At 42.6% G+C, this 14,640-nt stretch overlaps 1 protein-coding gene across 1 annotated transcript in view; it reads left to right on the top strand.

Annotated features, from left to right (window-relative positions):
* The window catches only part of cdh2 (cadherin 2, type 1, N-cadherin (neuronal)), a 62,492-nt gene that overhangs the window by 36,694 nt on the left and 11,158 nt on the right, over nucleotides 1–14,640 (top strand). Inside the window, exons 3-12 of the mRNA XM_069692045.1 lie at nucleotides 900–1,120; nucleotides 5,124–5,291; nucleotides 6,971–7,126; nucleotides 8,421–8,565; nucleotides 8,876–9,048; nucleotides 10,091–10,228; nucleotides 10,723–10,908; nucleotides 12,152–12,405; nucleotides 13,107–13,249; nucleotides 14,374–14,607. Coding sequence (XP_069548146.1) covers nucleotides 900–1,120; nucleotides 5,124–5,291; nucleotides 6,971–7,126; nucleotides 8,421–8,565; nucleotides 8,876–9,048; nucleotides 10,091–10,228; nucleotides 10,723–10,908; nucleotides 12,152–12,405; nucleotides 13,107–13,249; nucleotides 14,374–14,607 — 1,818 coding nt within the window. The remainder of the gene's footprint in view (nucleotides 1–899; nucleotides 1,121–5,123; nucleotides 5,292–6,970; nucleotides 7,127–8,420; nucleotides 8,566–8,875; nucleotides 9,049–10,090; nucleotides 10,229–10,722; nucleotides 10,909–12,151; nucleotides 12,406–13,106; nucleotides 13,250–14,373; nucleotides 14,608–14,640) is intronic.

Genomic DNA, 14,640 nt, shown 5'->3' with positions numbered 1-14,640 from the left:
TTTGTGCTCTATAAACACGAGAGGGGGGCAGCCAGGGAAACATAGCCACACAAATAGATCACACAATGAAGCTCTCAGGTGTTGAGGTATGCCTGCATGTGTGTGTGTGTGTGTGTGTGTGTGTGTGTGTGTGTGTGTGTGTGTGTGTGTGTGTGTGTGTGTGTGTGTGTGTGTGTGTGTTTTGGTGTGTGCACATGCAGGAGGTACATAGGCTGTGCTGTCCTGTCACTCACTAGTAACACGAACCGATGTTGTACCACCGCCACTGAGGCACCTGTGGGACTGGAGCCCCCCATGAGCCACCTGTCTGCCGTGCCTCCAAGTGCGCTTGAGTTTCGGTGTGCGTGTTTTTTTTCCGCGTGTACTTGCTTATGAAATAAACATCACACACAGTTACATCTGTCTCTCAAAGGAGCAGAGGATCGTCGGCATCCCTGTATGTCACGAGGGACAACGCTAACATGCAATGGCCTCAGCTGAAAATACAACAAGACCTATCCAGCAGATTTAGATTTATACACGCTGTTTATAGTTTCTTGAACCCAAACACAGCAGAGCATTTAGACTAATCTAATTTACACATCCGCTTTTAAATGTATTGTTTTGATTTGTCTTTAATAGCCCTTCAGGGGGACACTTCCCCTTTTTCTTTAGTTTTCTCTCTCGCCATCTTTCTCCTCCGCTGCACCTGTTTTGAGCAATACCTTTGGGGCACAGCTTGAAGTGAATAATGTATGAGCGAGAAGGAGAACCAGAAAACCTTTGTGGACCTTCTGTCTGGCTGCTTGTCTTCTTTTTTTCCACATCCCTAGTTTCTTTTCTTTTTTTTTTCCCCTACTTTTCCTCGTCACTGTTGGGCTAATTTTGAACTCAAACCTATCTGTCTCTGTCTCTTGCAGTGAGGTTTGTCAGCTGCGGCCGCGGTGGTCTGGTGCGGTTTGAATGCAGCAACCCATCTGACTTTCGGATAGAGGCCGGCGGAGTGGTTTATGCTGCCAGGACTCTCCAGCACTCTACGCTCCCGGCATCACCTTTGCTGATCAAGGCTAGTGACACCGTCACTGAGCAGCAATGGGTGACCCAAGTCAGGCTGTCGGCCTCCTCCCACTCTGGCCAGCAGGTGAATACATCTCAACCACTTCAAGAACATTTCTGACTTGTTTGTTGATTCTCTGACTGATGTAACTGCCATAGAAAGGTGGAATGATCAATTCTGCCCTTGCATCGAATAACTTGCACTTATTAGGCACATTGCACATTCACAGATGACTAGTTCCCTAAATTGTAGCAGGTGTTCCGAGAGACTGGATGGATGCTTGCTAATTAAAACGTAATGTGTCAATTTACTATTAGCACAAACATATACTCAACATGGTCAGTGGGTAGCAAAAGCAGATGCAGAATAGCTCCCCATAAAGTTGATTTCACCGAGCATGCCTGGCGATTGTGAGGTTACTGCTTCACCATCCAAAAGGGGAACACGCCTCTTTCAGTGCTCTGGAAGATGGGAAGCATCTGTCTGAGCTGTAGAGTGCCGCTCTAACCGTTCCACTGGACGTGTTGCGCAGTCATCTGCAATTAGTTAGAATGACCGTGTGCTCTTATGTCAACATTGCTGTCGGGCGAGGATCAAAGGAAATCCACAAAAAAAGAAAACAAAAAAAGAAGAGCACAGCAGATTTCCTATCTGTCGGCCTTGTAACTGGGAAATGAATAGAAGCTCTAAAAGCTTTGTTATTGTAGAAGTTTGATCTGTAGTTACAGACAGAGGATTATGTGATCCTGCTCCATTACATAATATCTGCTGCTTTAAACTTACTGGGGCGATGCTTCGCGTGCGCACACGCACGTACACACACACACACACACACACACACACACACACACACACACACACACACACACACACACACACACACACACACACACACACACACACACACACACATAAACCAATGCTTTTTTCAGCAGTGTGTTTCTCTCTCTTCTGACTCTTTCTGTAGGGTTAAAGGTGAGCCTTTATGCGCATATGTTAGTAATCACTGCTGTAAGATCTAAGAACATTAACCTTCTGGTGACTTAATAAACACCCTCAAATGCAATAATCGTGTTTGTCTTACAAAGACCAACGTGCTCTTCTTTTTAATCCCTGTGATGCACTTAAGCAAATGGCCACATGTGGCCATTTCTAAATGTGAGGCGCAGCAGATAATCTCAGGAAAGGAGGGCGTCGCATTTTATGTGGGTGCAGATTAAAACTTAATGCTGACAGTTAAGTGTAGTTACTGTCAGTGCTGCAGGTGCACTAGTTGGCTTGGCCGAAATTAAACTTAGTGGGTAATGATTGCATGCCTTTTCAAAACAGCATCGTTAGCCACTGACGATCATTTACTATAGGGACTCCTGCAGGTATATGTGATTTTAATGATATCATTACTCACTGTTGTCGGTTGGTCGAAGGTAGTATATGCGTATCAAGATTAGATAAGGATAGACTTCTGCAGTTTTTTACATTTCAAATTAGAAAAAAAAAAGGAATATCGCATGGGTTCCATCAGTAACTGGTCTCATCTGTATCTGTTGAGGGCTGTTGAATTTGTCCCGATTTGTTCGTAATGAAATCAGGGATTGATTTTCCCACATCTTGCACGTTTATGAGGTCATGAGCGGTTATCTTCGCCCAGCACAATTATTGTCATTAATCATCACGCATCTCTTAATCACATCAGTGATTCAAGTTTTTTTTTTTTTTAATTTAGTGCCATGAATGCACCGGCTTTGGGGAAACATTTTAATCAATGACAACCAAACAATATCCTCATTTACAGGAGTGTGTTCTTGCTCACCATCTCCACCTCCATTAGAGTCCGTGAGGCAAAAACGTTTCAAGATATGAAAGACGGAATTTTTTCTAAAAGGACAAACAAACGTGTATGTAATCTGTGCCACACACTCTCAAACAACCAGCCCATCGCTCAGCCTAACGCTCTCCTGGACTCTGAAGTAGACTCCTAGTCGGAAGATGGAGAGGATCGCGGAGTGCGGATGGATGCAGACCTCCAGCATACCAGAGATAGATTGGTGTTGGGCTGAACAAACCCACCATGCCATTCATCATTCCAGACACAAGTTGCAAATAATTACTGCTCTCACTCGCACCCATTTTAATAGGGTAATAGATATTTCTGAAGCATGCTCCTTTCCTATCTGTCCGCTTGCCTCTCTGCATTTCCAATGTGTGAAAGCAGTATAATCGCATTTCAAACATGATTAGTGGAAGCTCGGCGACAGCTCCCCAGATGTTAGAGGAGGGGGAGTATGTGGGACATGGGTTGTGTTATAAGGTGAGAAAGTGGTAATTCATTTCTGTGTTTGCATAGGGCACTTTGTAGTAGTTTGTAGGACTTGACTACTTCACAAATGGTCAACATGGAAATAATTGCAGACAGCAGTAGGCAAGATATTTCAAGAGACGTGGCAGTTCCATTAAAATCACACCTATCATTTATTGGCATTGACAGATTTTACATATTGTTTTTCTGTTTTCCTTCCTGCCTCGTTTTGTTCAAGGTTATTTTAACTTTCTCTGGCACTACTTCAGTCCTCCTCAGTCTCTGGAGCAGCAAAGGCAATTTGAGCCATCTGTGTGTTTAGTGTCTGGCGTTCAGGTACCATCCTCCTTTGTTTCAAATCTCATTCATTACAGCCGAGGGAGGATGGCAGATCCATTATGGAAGCTGGTCTATCTGTGTGGGTGCATTTTATCAGAACATAAGAAGAGGACTGCTGTTTAAAGCAAACCGGCGCTGGAGGTGCGCGGCTGCTGTCGAGGCGATACCAAGGAATTTCAAGGCATATCATCACGTAGGACTGTGAATATTTTGGGCTACAAAGACAGTCATAACAGAAGGGATTGTTTGATTGAACACACATTTAGAGTCGGTACTAAGTGACATTTGGAACAGCTCGTTAGGTTTTGCAGAGAGTGGCAGCCTGTTCTTTAAGTACTACAATAGTGTCCTTTCTTAATAACCTGTTGGATAAGGGTGTAGAATGTAAATAAATAATGCACGCAGGCCCAGGGTTGGCATCCATAGGTTTCCTATTAGAAATATGACATTATAGCTCCGTTCCGGCTGGCTCTGGCCATCACCATCTTGATGGTGCTAATCAAAAAATGAGCAAAGAAAAAAAGACGTGCGTGGGTGGAGCTCAGATGGACTGAATGAAGCCTGGTTGTTAAAACCAGCATCATGTCTGTATGACTCTGGCTGAAACCTGATGGCACCCACCTGTCACTCAAAGCAGCATGCTCTTAATTATGCATGACTCTGACTCACAGAATTAAAACTGGTCAGTTCTATAAAACAAAATCACATCCCTGTAAAGCTGTCATGAATGAGAAAATTAGCTATCGATACCAAAACGGGTTTTTGTACCAGGTTGAAAACATGTAAATGTCTGCTGTGAATTTTGGCATTTTGACAAAGGGGGATCTATGGGGATTGACTCACTTTTGGAGTCAGCCTCTCGTGGCCATGTGAAGAACTGCACTCCCATTCGGTCATCCCGTGTTATGCTCATTTTTAAGCCGTAGAGGTTGCTGCTTGGTTCAGGGTCATTGGTCAGCCTACAATGTCATTCTTTGCAGTAAGTTGTATCTGGGATATCATTCCCACAGGTAAATGCTGACGTGTGCATGCTAACCTGCTGATGTTAAAAAGGTACACAGTGTAAAGTTTACCTTCTGTGCTCGCCGAGTTAATATTTGCCAATGAGCACCAGTGAAACAAAATACATGACATTAGTGTGGTCGGTAGTGGACAAATCAAAGTTTGACCAAAGTTGAGGAATCACCAAAATAATTACAGTAATACAAACCACAAATACCAACCTCATGGTGGTGTTCAAGGTGAAGTCAGAGGATCAACGAAGTCTTTAGGAATCTAAGGTACAAGCATGTTTGTACCAAATTCAACGGGAAATTGTGAAATAGTCTGTGTCTCACTGACCTACAGATCAACACTGTGATCCACAGAGCCATGCCGCTAGCGTGGCTAAAAAATGTCTGTGCTAATACTTGACTGCATAGATGTGATCACTGAATCGTTTCCTTTCGTCAGGTCCAGGAAGTTGCTGTCCCTCCAGTCATGTCCAAGGATTTAAAGGAAATTGCGTTTCCATCACGAAATACAGACAGCCAGCTGAAACGCATGAAGAGAGACTGGGTCATCCCCCCAATCAATGTCCCAGAGAACTCGCGAGGCCCATTCCCACAAGAGCTTGTCCGGGTAATGTACTTCACCCAAGCACATGCATTGCACACAGACACATCTCTCCCAACTTCAAAGAAAATGCTTTTTGCTTGATATGACAACCTTGTAGGTTCCTCCTCGCTCTGAGCTCACACTCACAGGGTCACAGACGAGACTTATGCCTTCCACAAGATGCCTCATATTTACAGTGCTTTGCTAAAGGTCACAGGCTCTTTTTTTGGCTGGATTATTTATCTTTTGTTTCAGGGGGCAGTCTGTACCAGTAAAACCTGTTATTATTTAGAAGCAGAGAGAAAGCTGAAGTGCTCACCAGCGTAATTGTTCCTCTGTTGATATTGTACACCTTTTTCTTGCCTCAAGGACCGACACCGTTCAATTCATTCGCACCGACTCTGTGGCGAAAGGCTCGGTGTGGGTGGCTGACAGAGGACAAGCAATGCTCAGGATAGCTAAGAAGTAGATCCTCTTTCGCCATGTTAAAGCTTACTTCCTTACAGACTGTTAAATCCTATACATGCTATATGTACGTTTTATTTTTTAATTCACACATATTTGAAGGGATGCTGTTAGGCTTTAGTGGATGACATCAGGAAGAGGAAGGACTCTGTTTACTCAGAATGGATCCACACTGTAGGCACAAAGGGTTTCAGCTTACACGCCAAACAGGATAGACAGCCCAGCCAAGACGGAACTTCAATACTATGTAGACACTCATTGTACGCGCTCTCTCACTCATACAGCAACCTATTTGTAAACCCAATTCTGGGATTAGTGCTGAAATGATTAGTCAATAAGTGGGTAAATCCACATTAACTCCTTATCGATTGTAATACATTTTACGATATAGTTTTGCAAAGTGTAACTTCGTTTAAAAAATGGGTTCGACTGAAGATTTCAAAGAATGATTTGAAGACGGGTTGTGAAGCGCAGTTAAAAAAAAAAAAATTCAATTACAATTTAAACACTAAACAGTAAATATTTCAAATGAAAAATAAGGAAGCATCTTAAATTGTAGCCGTTAATGTGATATGTTTTGTTGAGTGTTTGCAGATTATCAGCTTGAAACTGCCCACCGAAAAACAACCTCACAGGTCTTTTGCAGCTCTTTACGTGACAAGCAGTCATATAAATAAGCACAATTTGGTGTCCCTAGCTCTCCTTGTTAGATGGAGGTTTGGGTGGTTGGATGAATGGATCGATACGACAGTGGACTCGGGTGCAGGAGTCTGCTATTGGCTTCCTACCTCCGAGCAGAGAGTCGGGATCGCTTTTTAAAACCGTGATTACTGCTTCCATGACAACACAGGTTGCATAATGTCTGCTGTACGAGACCGCTGTTTGCTTCCAGCCTGCAACCACGAGTCAGGACAGTTTTTGTTTTTTTTTAATTTTTCCCTAACCAAGTATGTTTTGCTTAAAGCTAACGCTAATTTATGAAACACTCCTGTGGATTGTATTTGAGAGCAGAAACAATCAGGCTATTTGGTCATATGATTTAGAGAGCTTGTTTTAATGTTTCTATACAAATAAATAAGTGACACAAAATTTGAGTTCAAAAATCCTAAATTTGAAAGCATCGTTATCCAAGTTTTTAATTATTTTTTTTTTAATTTTTATTTTAAGTCTTTCTGTGTCAAACAGGCTATGGTAAGAAATATTTTGAAGCAACCACTAACAAATCTTTACACCCACAGATCCGATCAGACCACGACAATAAACGGTCCCTGAGATACAGTGTGACAGGCCCAGGTGCTGACCAGCCACCCACTGGAATCTTCATCATCGACCCAATTTCTGGAGAGCTATCCGTCAACAAGCCCCTGGATCGAGAGCACATCTCCAACTTCCACGTAAGTCGCTAACAACAATAAGAAATTGGCTCTTTAATTACGTCTTCGTGATTTGAAACAGTTTTTCCAATCTACCTTATCAAGAAAAATGTGCTCTCGCTGGCAGTTCGTACATTCCTCCCAGTTGGCGTGTGCTCCAGGGTCATATGTAGCCTAAACAGTCTCCTCAGACTCAATAAAGACAGAGCTCCCAGGAAATCTGACTTATCCGTCTGAGAATTTACAGGATTTAAAGTGAATTGAGTGCATGTTAGATACATTATGATAACCTCCAGCTGTAGGGCTGCTTTATTCATTAGTGTTTTTTCCATTACATTAGAATGGTCTTTAAATAATGCACTTCGAACCAAACTGGGACACGTCAACCGAGGTTGTTCTAAAATGAAATCGCAGGCTTCGACATGTTTTATCTAATAGAGTCGACTCAAGTGATCCTGGAAGGCCACGTAAGACGTTCACAACAAAAAGCCAAAGCTTTCACAGATGTCCTTGCTGATTCAGTTAAGTTGTATAAATGGAAACCATAGAACAAAACAGGAACAGCTAATTATTGGTTTAGTTTTCAGTATGAGTTTCCCCTGTAATTTTTCCTATGAATTTCACTATATGCACTTGACACTATGGCATGCAATTCAGTAGTTATTGTATATTTCAACTACACTGAAAGGGAAACACACATAGGCAAATTATGTAAACCAAGCAAAGCCTGTAGATTTCAATACTACATCTATCTACTATATTTATTCGAGAGCATGAATGGGTGGGATTATATGAAATATGTATCAGTGAATTGAAATCCTGTGTTCGGCACAAACCTTGCAGTTCTGCATATGCAGGAAAAAAAAAAAGCACCAACTTGTTCTTGTAAAACAAAAGAGAACCTGGGCTGTTAGTCAACAGAATAAAGATGATGAATGATGATGATGATGATGATGATGATGATGATATGACTGAAATCAGAATGGATTTGTTTCAAGAGACATCCATAAAAATGTAGCTGCAAGGCTCTGTGGCAGGTATCTGACATCTCGTGTCATGTACACGCAAAGCTAGTTTTGGGAAAAACTTGGTCTTTATACAAACAGTATCACTGGTCTGAATGGAGGGAATTTTCTAAAGCCCTTCTCTTACACAGTGAAAGAGTTCTAGTTTGTGGAGTTGATTATCACATAAGTTTAATTGGTGACATTGAGTGAAGGGTTAGAGGTTTCTCCCAACACTGATCGTTTGTACAGTTGACAATAGCCATTGCTCGAACAGTTCTACAGTCCAGTGCGTTTGTGTTTTCCTCCAGCTGAGAGCTCATGCAGTGGACCTGAACGGCAACCAGGTGGAAAACCCTATTGATATTGTGATCAATGTGATCGACATGAACGACAACAGACCCGAGTTCACCCACCAGATCTGGAATGGCACTGTTCCAGAGGGTTCCAAGCCAGGTAATATACTACATGAAGTGCGTTCGCTGTAGTCTGAGCCTGCGGCTCAGTGTGCAGCCGCACTGTTAGCAGATCAAACAGCATTCCTGGGGGTGGCCTCTTTGTTAACATTGCTCCTGCAGTATTAAAGCGATCAGCGGCATTGTAGGGTTATTAAAGAAACACTGGTTATATTACAGGGCTATAAATCTAGTAGTGTTTCATATCGCACCATCCACTCAACTTCTAATGCCTTCTGATTGCAAATGAAAAAATAAATAGAGGTGACATTAAAACATTGCAATTTTCTCTCCTTCTTTGTATGCCACAGGAACATTTGTTATGACAGTAACGTCTGTTGACAAAGATGATCCCAAAACAGCTAACGGGATGCTTCGTTACAAGATCCTGTCTCAGAATCCCGAAAGTCCGACCTCCAATATGTTCACCATCAACAACAAAACTGGAGGCATCATCACAGTGGCTGCAGGCCTGGACAGAGAGGTAGTCAACACTTTTCTTTCTGGATTTTTGTTGTGGTCAAATTTTTTTTTATATATTGCATCTGTTTTTAAGTGACACTTTCAATAGCAAGGCAATCCACTTTATTAATGTTTTTTTTTTGTCTCGCATTTGTTTCTTGCTGTAGAATATCATATCATTTTTCTATGTTTACACAAATAGATTGTGCGATATTTAAAAATAAGATGACAAAACACAGCTTGAGTAACGTTGCTAACATCCAGATTGTCTGAACACTAATGAGGCAAAGTGTATTGTGCTTGTTACCAACCAAATGAGAAGTAGAAGTGGACTTGGCTGTTTCACACGAATTTACTCTTACAAGGAGGCTCCGTGCAATACTGAGCAACTAAATGTTTCCGTTTCTTCATTCTTTCTTTTCTTTAAATCAGAAGCTTTAAATGCATCTTCTTTCCTTCATTGCCTGTATGCTGCAAATGTTACCACTCTTTTCATTTAATTGGAATTGCATGGCCGTTTGAGTAAATAAATAAAATAATATATACTGTGCTGAGCCAGTTGGTGCAATTCTAGAGAGGGCAATCTGGCTGAGGTGGCTGCTCAATCACTTCCGCCCCGGGGGCCAGCGTTTTATGTGCGCCAGTTTCCACCATGAAAGTTATTTGCCCGACTCTCATTACCGAGCAACTGGTCCATCACCTGAGTGGTTTTTAATGTGAAAAGAGTCATTTGTTAGCTTCATGATAGTGTAGCAGAGGTGTACTTTTCACACTAGCACACACAATACTCAAATCACGCCATAGGGAATAAATCAGATTTATATAAAAACCTACTATTAGTCATCATAATTAAGAAGATAGCCTATTCAGATTTGCTTAATCTTAGTTGAACACAGATTAATGCTGATGCAAAATATGTTGTCATTTTTAGGGACACTTGTAAAGTCCATCGCAATCTAATTCAAGGCTTTCTGAACCTTTTTGTGCTCAGTGTTCGTTCTACTGTTGCAGTGGTGTTGATACAACCCCACCACTATAATCACATTTCTCTTCTTCCCTTCTAGAAAGTACCTCAGTACACGTTGATCATCCAGGCCACTGACATGGAAGGCAACCCCATGTACGGCCTGTCCAACACAGCCACCGCTGTCATCAGAGTCACTGACGTTAATGACAATCCGCCAGAGTTTACTGCTGAGACGGTAAGAAACAAGCTCTTATCCGAGATGTCAACTCGGTAATCTTGGCGTAAGAAAAGCACCGCAATAGACCCCCGCTTCACCCCATTGTGGATAAATGCACTCAACTGTCAGTTCTGCTCACTTACCTAGTTGTGCTTGCCCTGCATTTCTGAAGCCATACAGATATACAAGTCGTCAGCCATGCGTAAAGTGTTATATCCTCCTCCAAATGTTGACACATGCAACTACGGGGATGTCTGCCCCGAGTGAAAGAGGCACTTACTGTGCTCGTGAATCACTGAAATTTGTAATGCTACTGTTGTGCTATCAGGGGAGCATAGGGAATGAGCTGACCATGACGACATGATAAGTTACCTTAGATGTCTATTTACCCGAGATTGGTCCTGCCGTGCCGCTATGCGAGGAGGGCTTGGTGCTTCTTTTTTTTTTTTTTGCTATCACAGCAGTATCACTAACAGCTCGCTGTTCTGTATGTTCATGGTTTATTCATGCAGTTTTTCGGCGAGGTGCCTGAGAACCGCGTGAATGTCATTGTGGCCAACTTGACGGTGACTGACAAGGACCAGCCCAACACGCCGGCCTGGAATGCTGTCTACAAAATCACCGGGGGCGACCCCACCGGCAGGTTCTCTGTGCCCACTGATCCAACCACTAACGAGGGCCTGGTAACTGTTGTCAAGGTAAGGCCTCCTCTTCAAACTCCACCGCTGAATCCCCTGGAGATGCATAGTCTATCTATGCATGTATGCATGTACAGTATGCATGTATGCTATACTGACTGAATTTGTTATTTAGAGTACCCTGCAAGTGAATGTTTTTACTGAAACTATTTATGTTGAATTTGATTTAGGGGAAGATGTCTTAAATGCCATGTTGTTCCCTGGCAACATGGCATTGCCAGGGAACAACATACTCAGTAAACCTTTGGTATTCCCAGACCCCAAATTCATTGCATGAGTTGATAAGGTCATGGTCATGCTCCGTTGGAGATGGCATCCGGTCGTTGTATCCCTGTGTGCATAGACCTGAAGTCAAACTATCGGAGCAGGCTTTAACCAATTGGCATTGAATATCATATGACATACGTTGTGCGCTGAAACTCACAGAGACGTAAACAACAGAAACCTTCCCTCGATGTGACCAGTTTGCAATGCCATGTCAGTAAATGACTATTGCAGACCATAAAGTAAATTTAAAGATACAAGGAGCATTGTTACTCCAACTGCTCGCATCGCTTTATCTCGCTCTACCACTGGCGCCATAGACTGAAATACAATTTGAAACAAACACTTTGACTTCAGCGTCATCACACTTGGCCAACCCCACTGGTCCCAGATTTGTCTGCCCTTCAGAGTGGCTGACAAACAGTGTCTTCCAGACTATAGTCACAGCGAGTAAAGAGAACACATTAATAATCCAGCTGTCCAGTTTAGTTGCTTGAAAAGTGGAAGCACTCAACTGTTGAAGAAGAGTACAAGTACTACAGTTTTGTCACGTGTACATTACAGTTTTTTGCATACGGATTAATTTATGGGTCGTGATTGTGATTGGTGTGAGTGCTGTTACTGGCAAAATCTCCAGCTTGGATTTCGTATAAATTCCAAATGTTTAGTATATTGTTTAAAGTGAAAAACAATTTTAAAATTCAGACCACATTTCAAATGGAATAAAGTGGTTTCACAACTCTTACACCAGCTCTCTCGCTGTGGTACATCCTTGAACTGACCACAAAAGGATTCTGTCTCTATCTCATCCCACTGTCTGCGGCAAGCTTTCACTGATATTTTTTCCAGCTAAAGGAAGAAAGGTCTTTAGTTCTTCGAGTTGCTCTCTGATCAGTGTCACATAACTGAAAATTCGAGGTGATTGAGTCTATCCTGCATTTTTATGTGTGATTCACTCTCCATGTACCCTCTCTTCCAGCCTATCGACTATGAAATAAGCAGGACATATGTGCTGACAGTGGAAGCGAAGAACGAGGTTCCCCTGGCCAGAGGCATCCACTCTCCCCGACAGTCCACTGCCACTGTTTCTATCAGAGTGATCGATGTCAACGAGAGTCCCTACTTTGAGCCCAACCCCAAACTCATCAAACTGGAAGAAGGGATGATGCCTGAATCCACGCTGACCACCTTCACTGCTCAGGATCCTGATCGCTTCATGCAGCAAACCATCAGGTAGATTTTACAGCAAAACGATAGGTTTGAGAATCAAGTCCAGTTCACAGATGTGGAAACTTTAAATTTGCTTCATTTCCAATAATTACGCTTTGGAAACACTGAACGTGTCTTGACGCCAGTTTCTATAATTTAAATGGCACACTTCATGTGTGAACAAAGTGGATATGATATGACGGGTTAAGGTGGCAGCCATCCACTTCATCCGTCCTGTTCAGATAACACTAAGCAGCCAGCACGTCTCCATCTCATTCTTGAAGACGCCTTATTTATTTTTTTCTTTTCATCACAGCTGTTTGGCACTGGAAGTGTTTATCTGCCTGAAAACAGTCCATGAGAAATAAACTAGCTTTGTAATTCCACAGTTTGTCCTACAAATTAGTTTGAGCTGCTGATAACAAGAAGCCAGACTGGTCTCCCCTGTGAGCCTGCTCTCAAAAGTTTGAATAATTATGTAAAATGCATGATGTCTGAAATATTTATTCTATGTAAACAAATAAAAACAACAAAAAAACACTTTTAGAGTAAAGAAATGCTAAAAGTGGAAATGGAGACTAAATCCGTCAGGATTTTATTCCGGAGAAAACAGAATTGAACCATTTTGACTTCCTCTCTACTTATATAAGAGAACCTGCAGATAATTAGAACATATGAAACATTGTGTAAATCTCTTCTTTTTTTTTCTTTTTTTTTTGCCTCAGATACACCAAACTTTCAGATCCAGCCAACTGGCTAAGGATTGACCCCAACACTGGCCGGATCGCAACAATTGCCATTTTGGACCGCGAGTCTCCCTTTGTGAAGAACAGTTTGTATAATGCAACGTTCCTGGCTTCTGACAACGGTAGGTAACCATTTGAGTGGTACTACAGTTGCCAAAAATACCTTGTTGAGCTCCTGTGATGCACTGGTTACATAGTTCAGGTGTTTTAGCTGGGCCGTTATACAAGCACTTTGTTCCAGGCCATTATTGTTAAGAGCATTCAGGAGGAGATAATGCTTTCCTTTTCAAAAGTAAGCCTTGTGGATGTCTAATGCAGCCTACCTCTCAAAGGTCAATCTTCCACCTAGTCACACTTTTGACGACCTCTGTGGTGTTTTCCACCTGAAGCCGGCGCAGGAATGCACCACATCTGTTGAAAAATCTATCTCAGTTACAGCCACAAAGATGTTCCTCCGTGCTTGAAGGTCGCTCTTGTACCAGGCACTTGGCATGTCTGGAACGCTGACCACCTTAGTCGAAGGTTAATGTACTAGCAATCCCAGAACCGTCCGGAATGTGGACGTATTCACCTCTTCTCTGCACTGGTGGGATTTACCTCTGTTCGGGTTTACCCTGTTCTGCGGAGCATAGCTTAGGCCAATAGGCTTAAAAACTCTACCAATAAAGAGGTTTCTCAGCATTAATGGGTCAGGATTGGATGACTAGCTCCTTTGAGCGTGGCCTGAATGGTAAAAAAAAAGCCTCTTAGCTGAGTGAATACATAGAGGAGCCTGAGAGGAGCGACAGTGGGCTCTGTTTGTCTGCTTTAGTATTCCCATCCCGTGTCCTTCATCAGGAAGACGTTCTTCAGGCGCGCACACGCACACACACACGCACACACACACACACACACACACACACACACACACACACACACACACACACACACACCAAATGTTCTGATATCTAAGTCTTTCTGTCTACCTCCTCACTTGAGATTAGATTCTCAGATCAGTATGCCGTTTGTATGGGGCATCTCCCACCAGAGTAAATAGCTGTTTAAAGTGTCACATTATAGCATGAGACCCAAAGAATAAACTTGATATTTTGCTTTTCTCTGTCGACTGTATAATGATTGCAAAATGAGAGTTGGTATTTCAACAGCGCATATTCCTTTCCATATGTAAATGTTTTTTAAATCCTTATTCTCATAAATATGGATGTGCTGCTGAGTGTTTGTCTGTGTCATTCTACGGTCCATTCAGGTCTGCCGCCAGCAAGTGGCACAGGCACTCTCCAGATCTACCTGCTGGATATTAACGACAATGCACCCAAGGTGTTCCCCCAGGAGGTGGAGATATGCGAAAAGCCGGAGCCAAATGCCATCAACATCACGGCACTCGACGGAGACCTGAACCCAAACGCTGGGCCGTTCGCCTTCGAGTTAGCCCACCGGCCCTTGGATGTGAAGAGAAACTGGACCATAACAAGAGTCAATGGTAAGCTACAGAACATGCTAAAACTATTTCACA

Source organism: Brachyistius frenatus, unplaced genomic scaffold (genome assembly GCF_029030835.1).
Source record: "Brachyistius frenatus isolate BFR_SWC_R1_liver_20210118 unplaced genomic scaffold, ASM2903083v1 Contig_12, whole genome shotgun sequence".
Taxonomy (NCBI): domain Eukaryota; kingdom Metazoa; phylum Chordata; class Actinopteri; family Embiotocidae; genus Brachyistius; species Brachyistius frenatus.
Note: the sequence above shows the minus strand (reverse complement) of the source record. Positions and strands in the feature narration are given on the sequence as shown.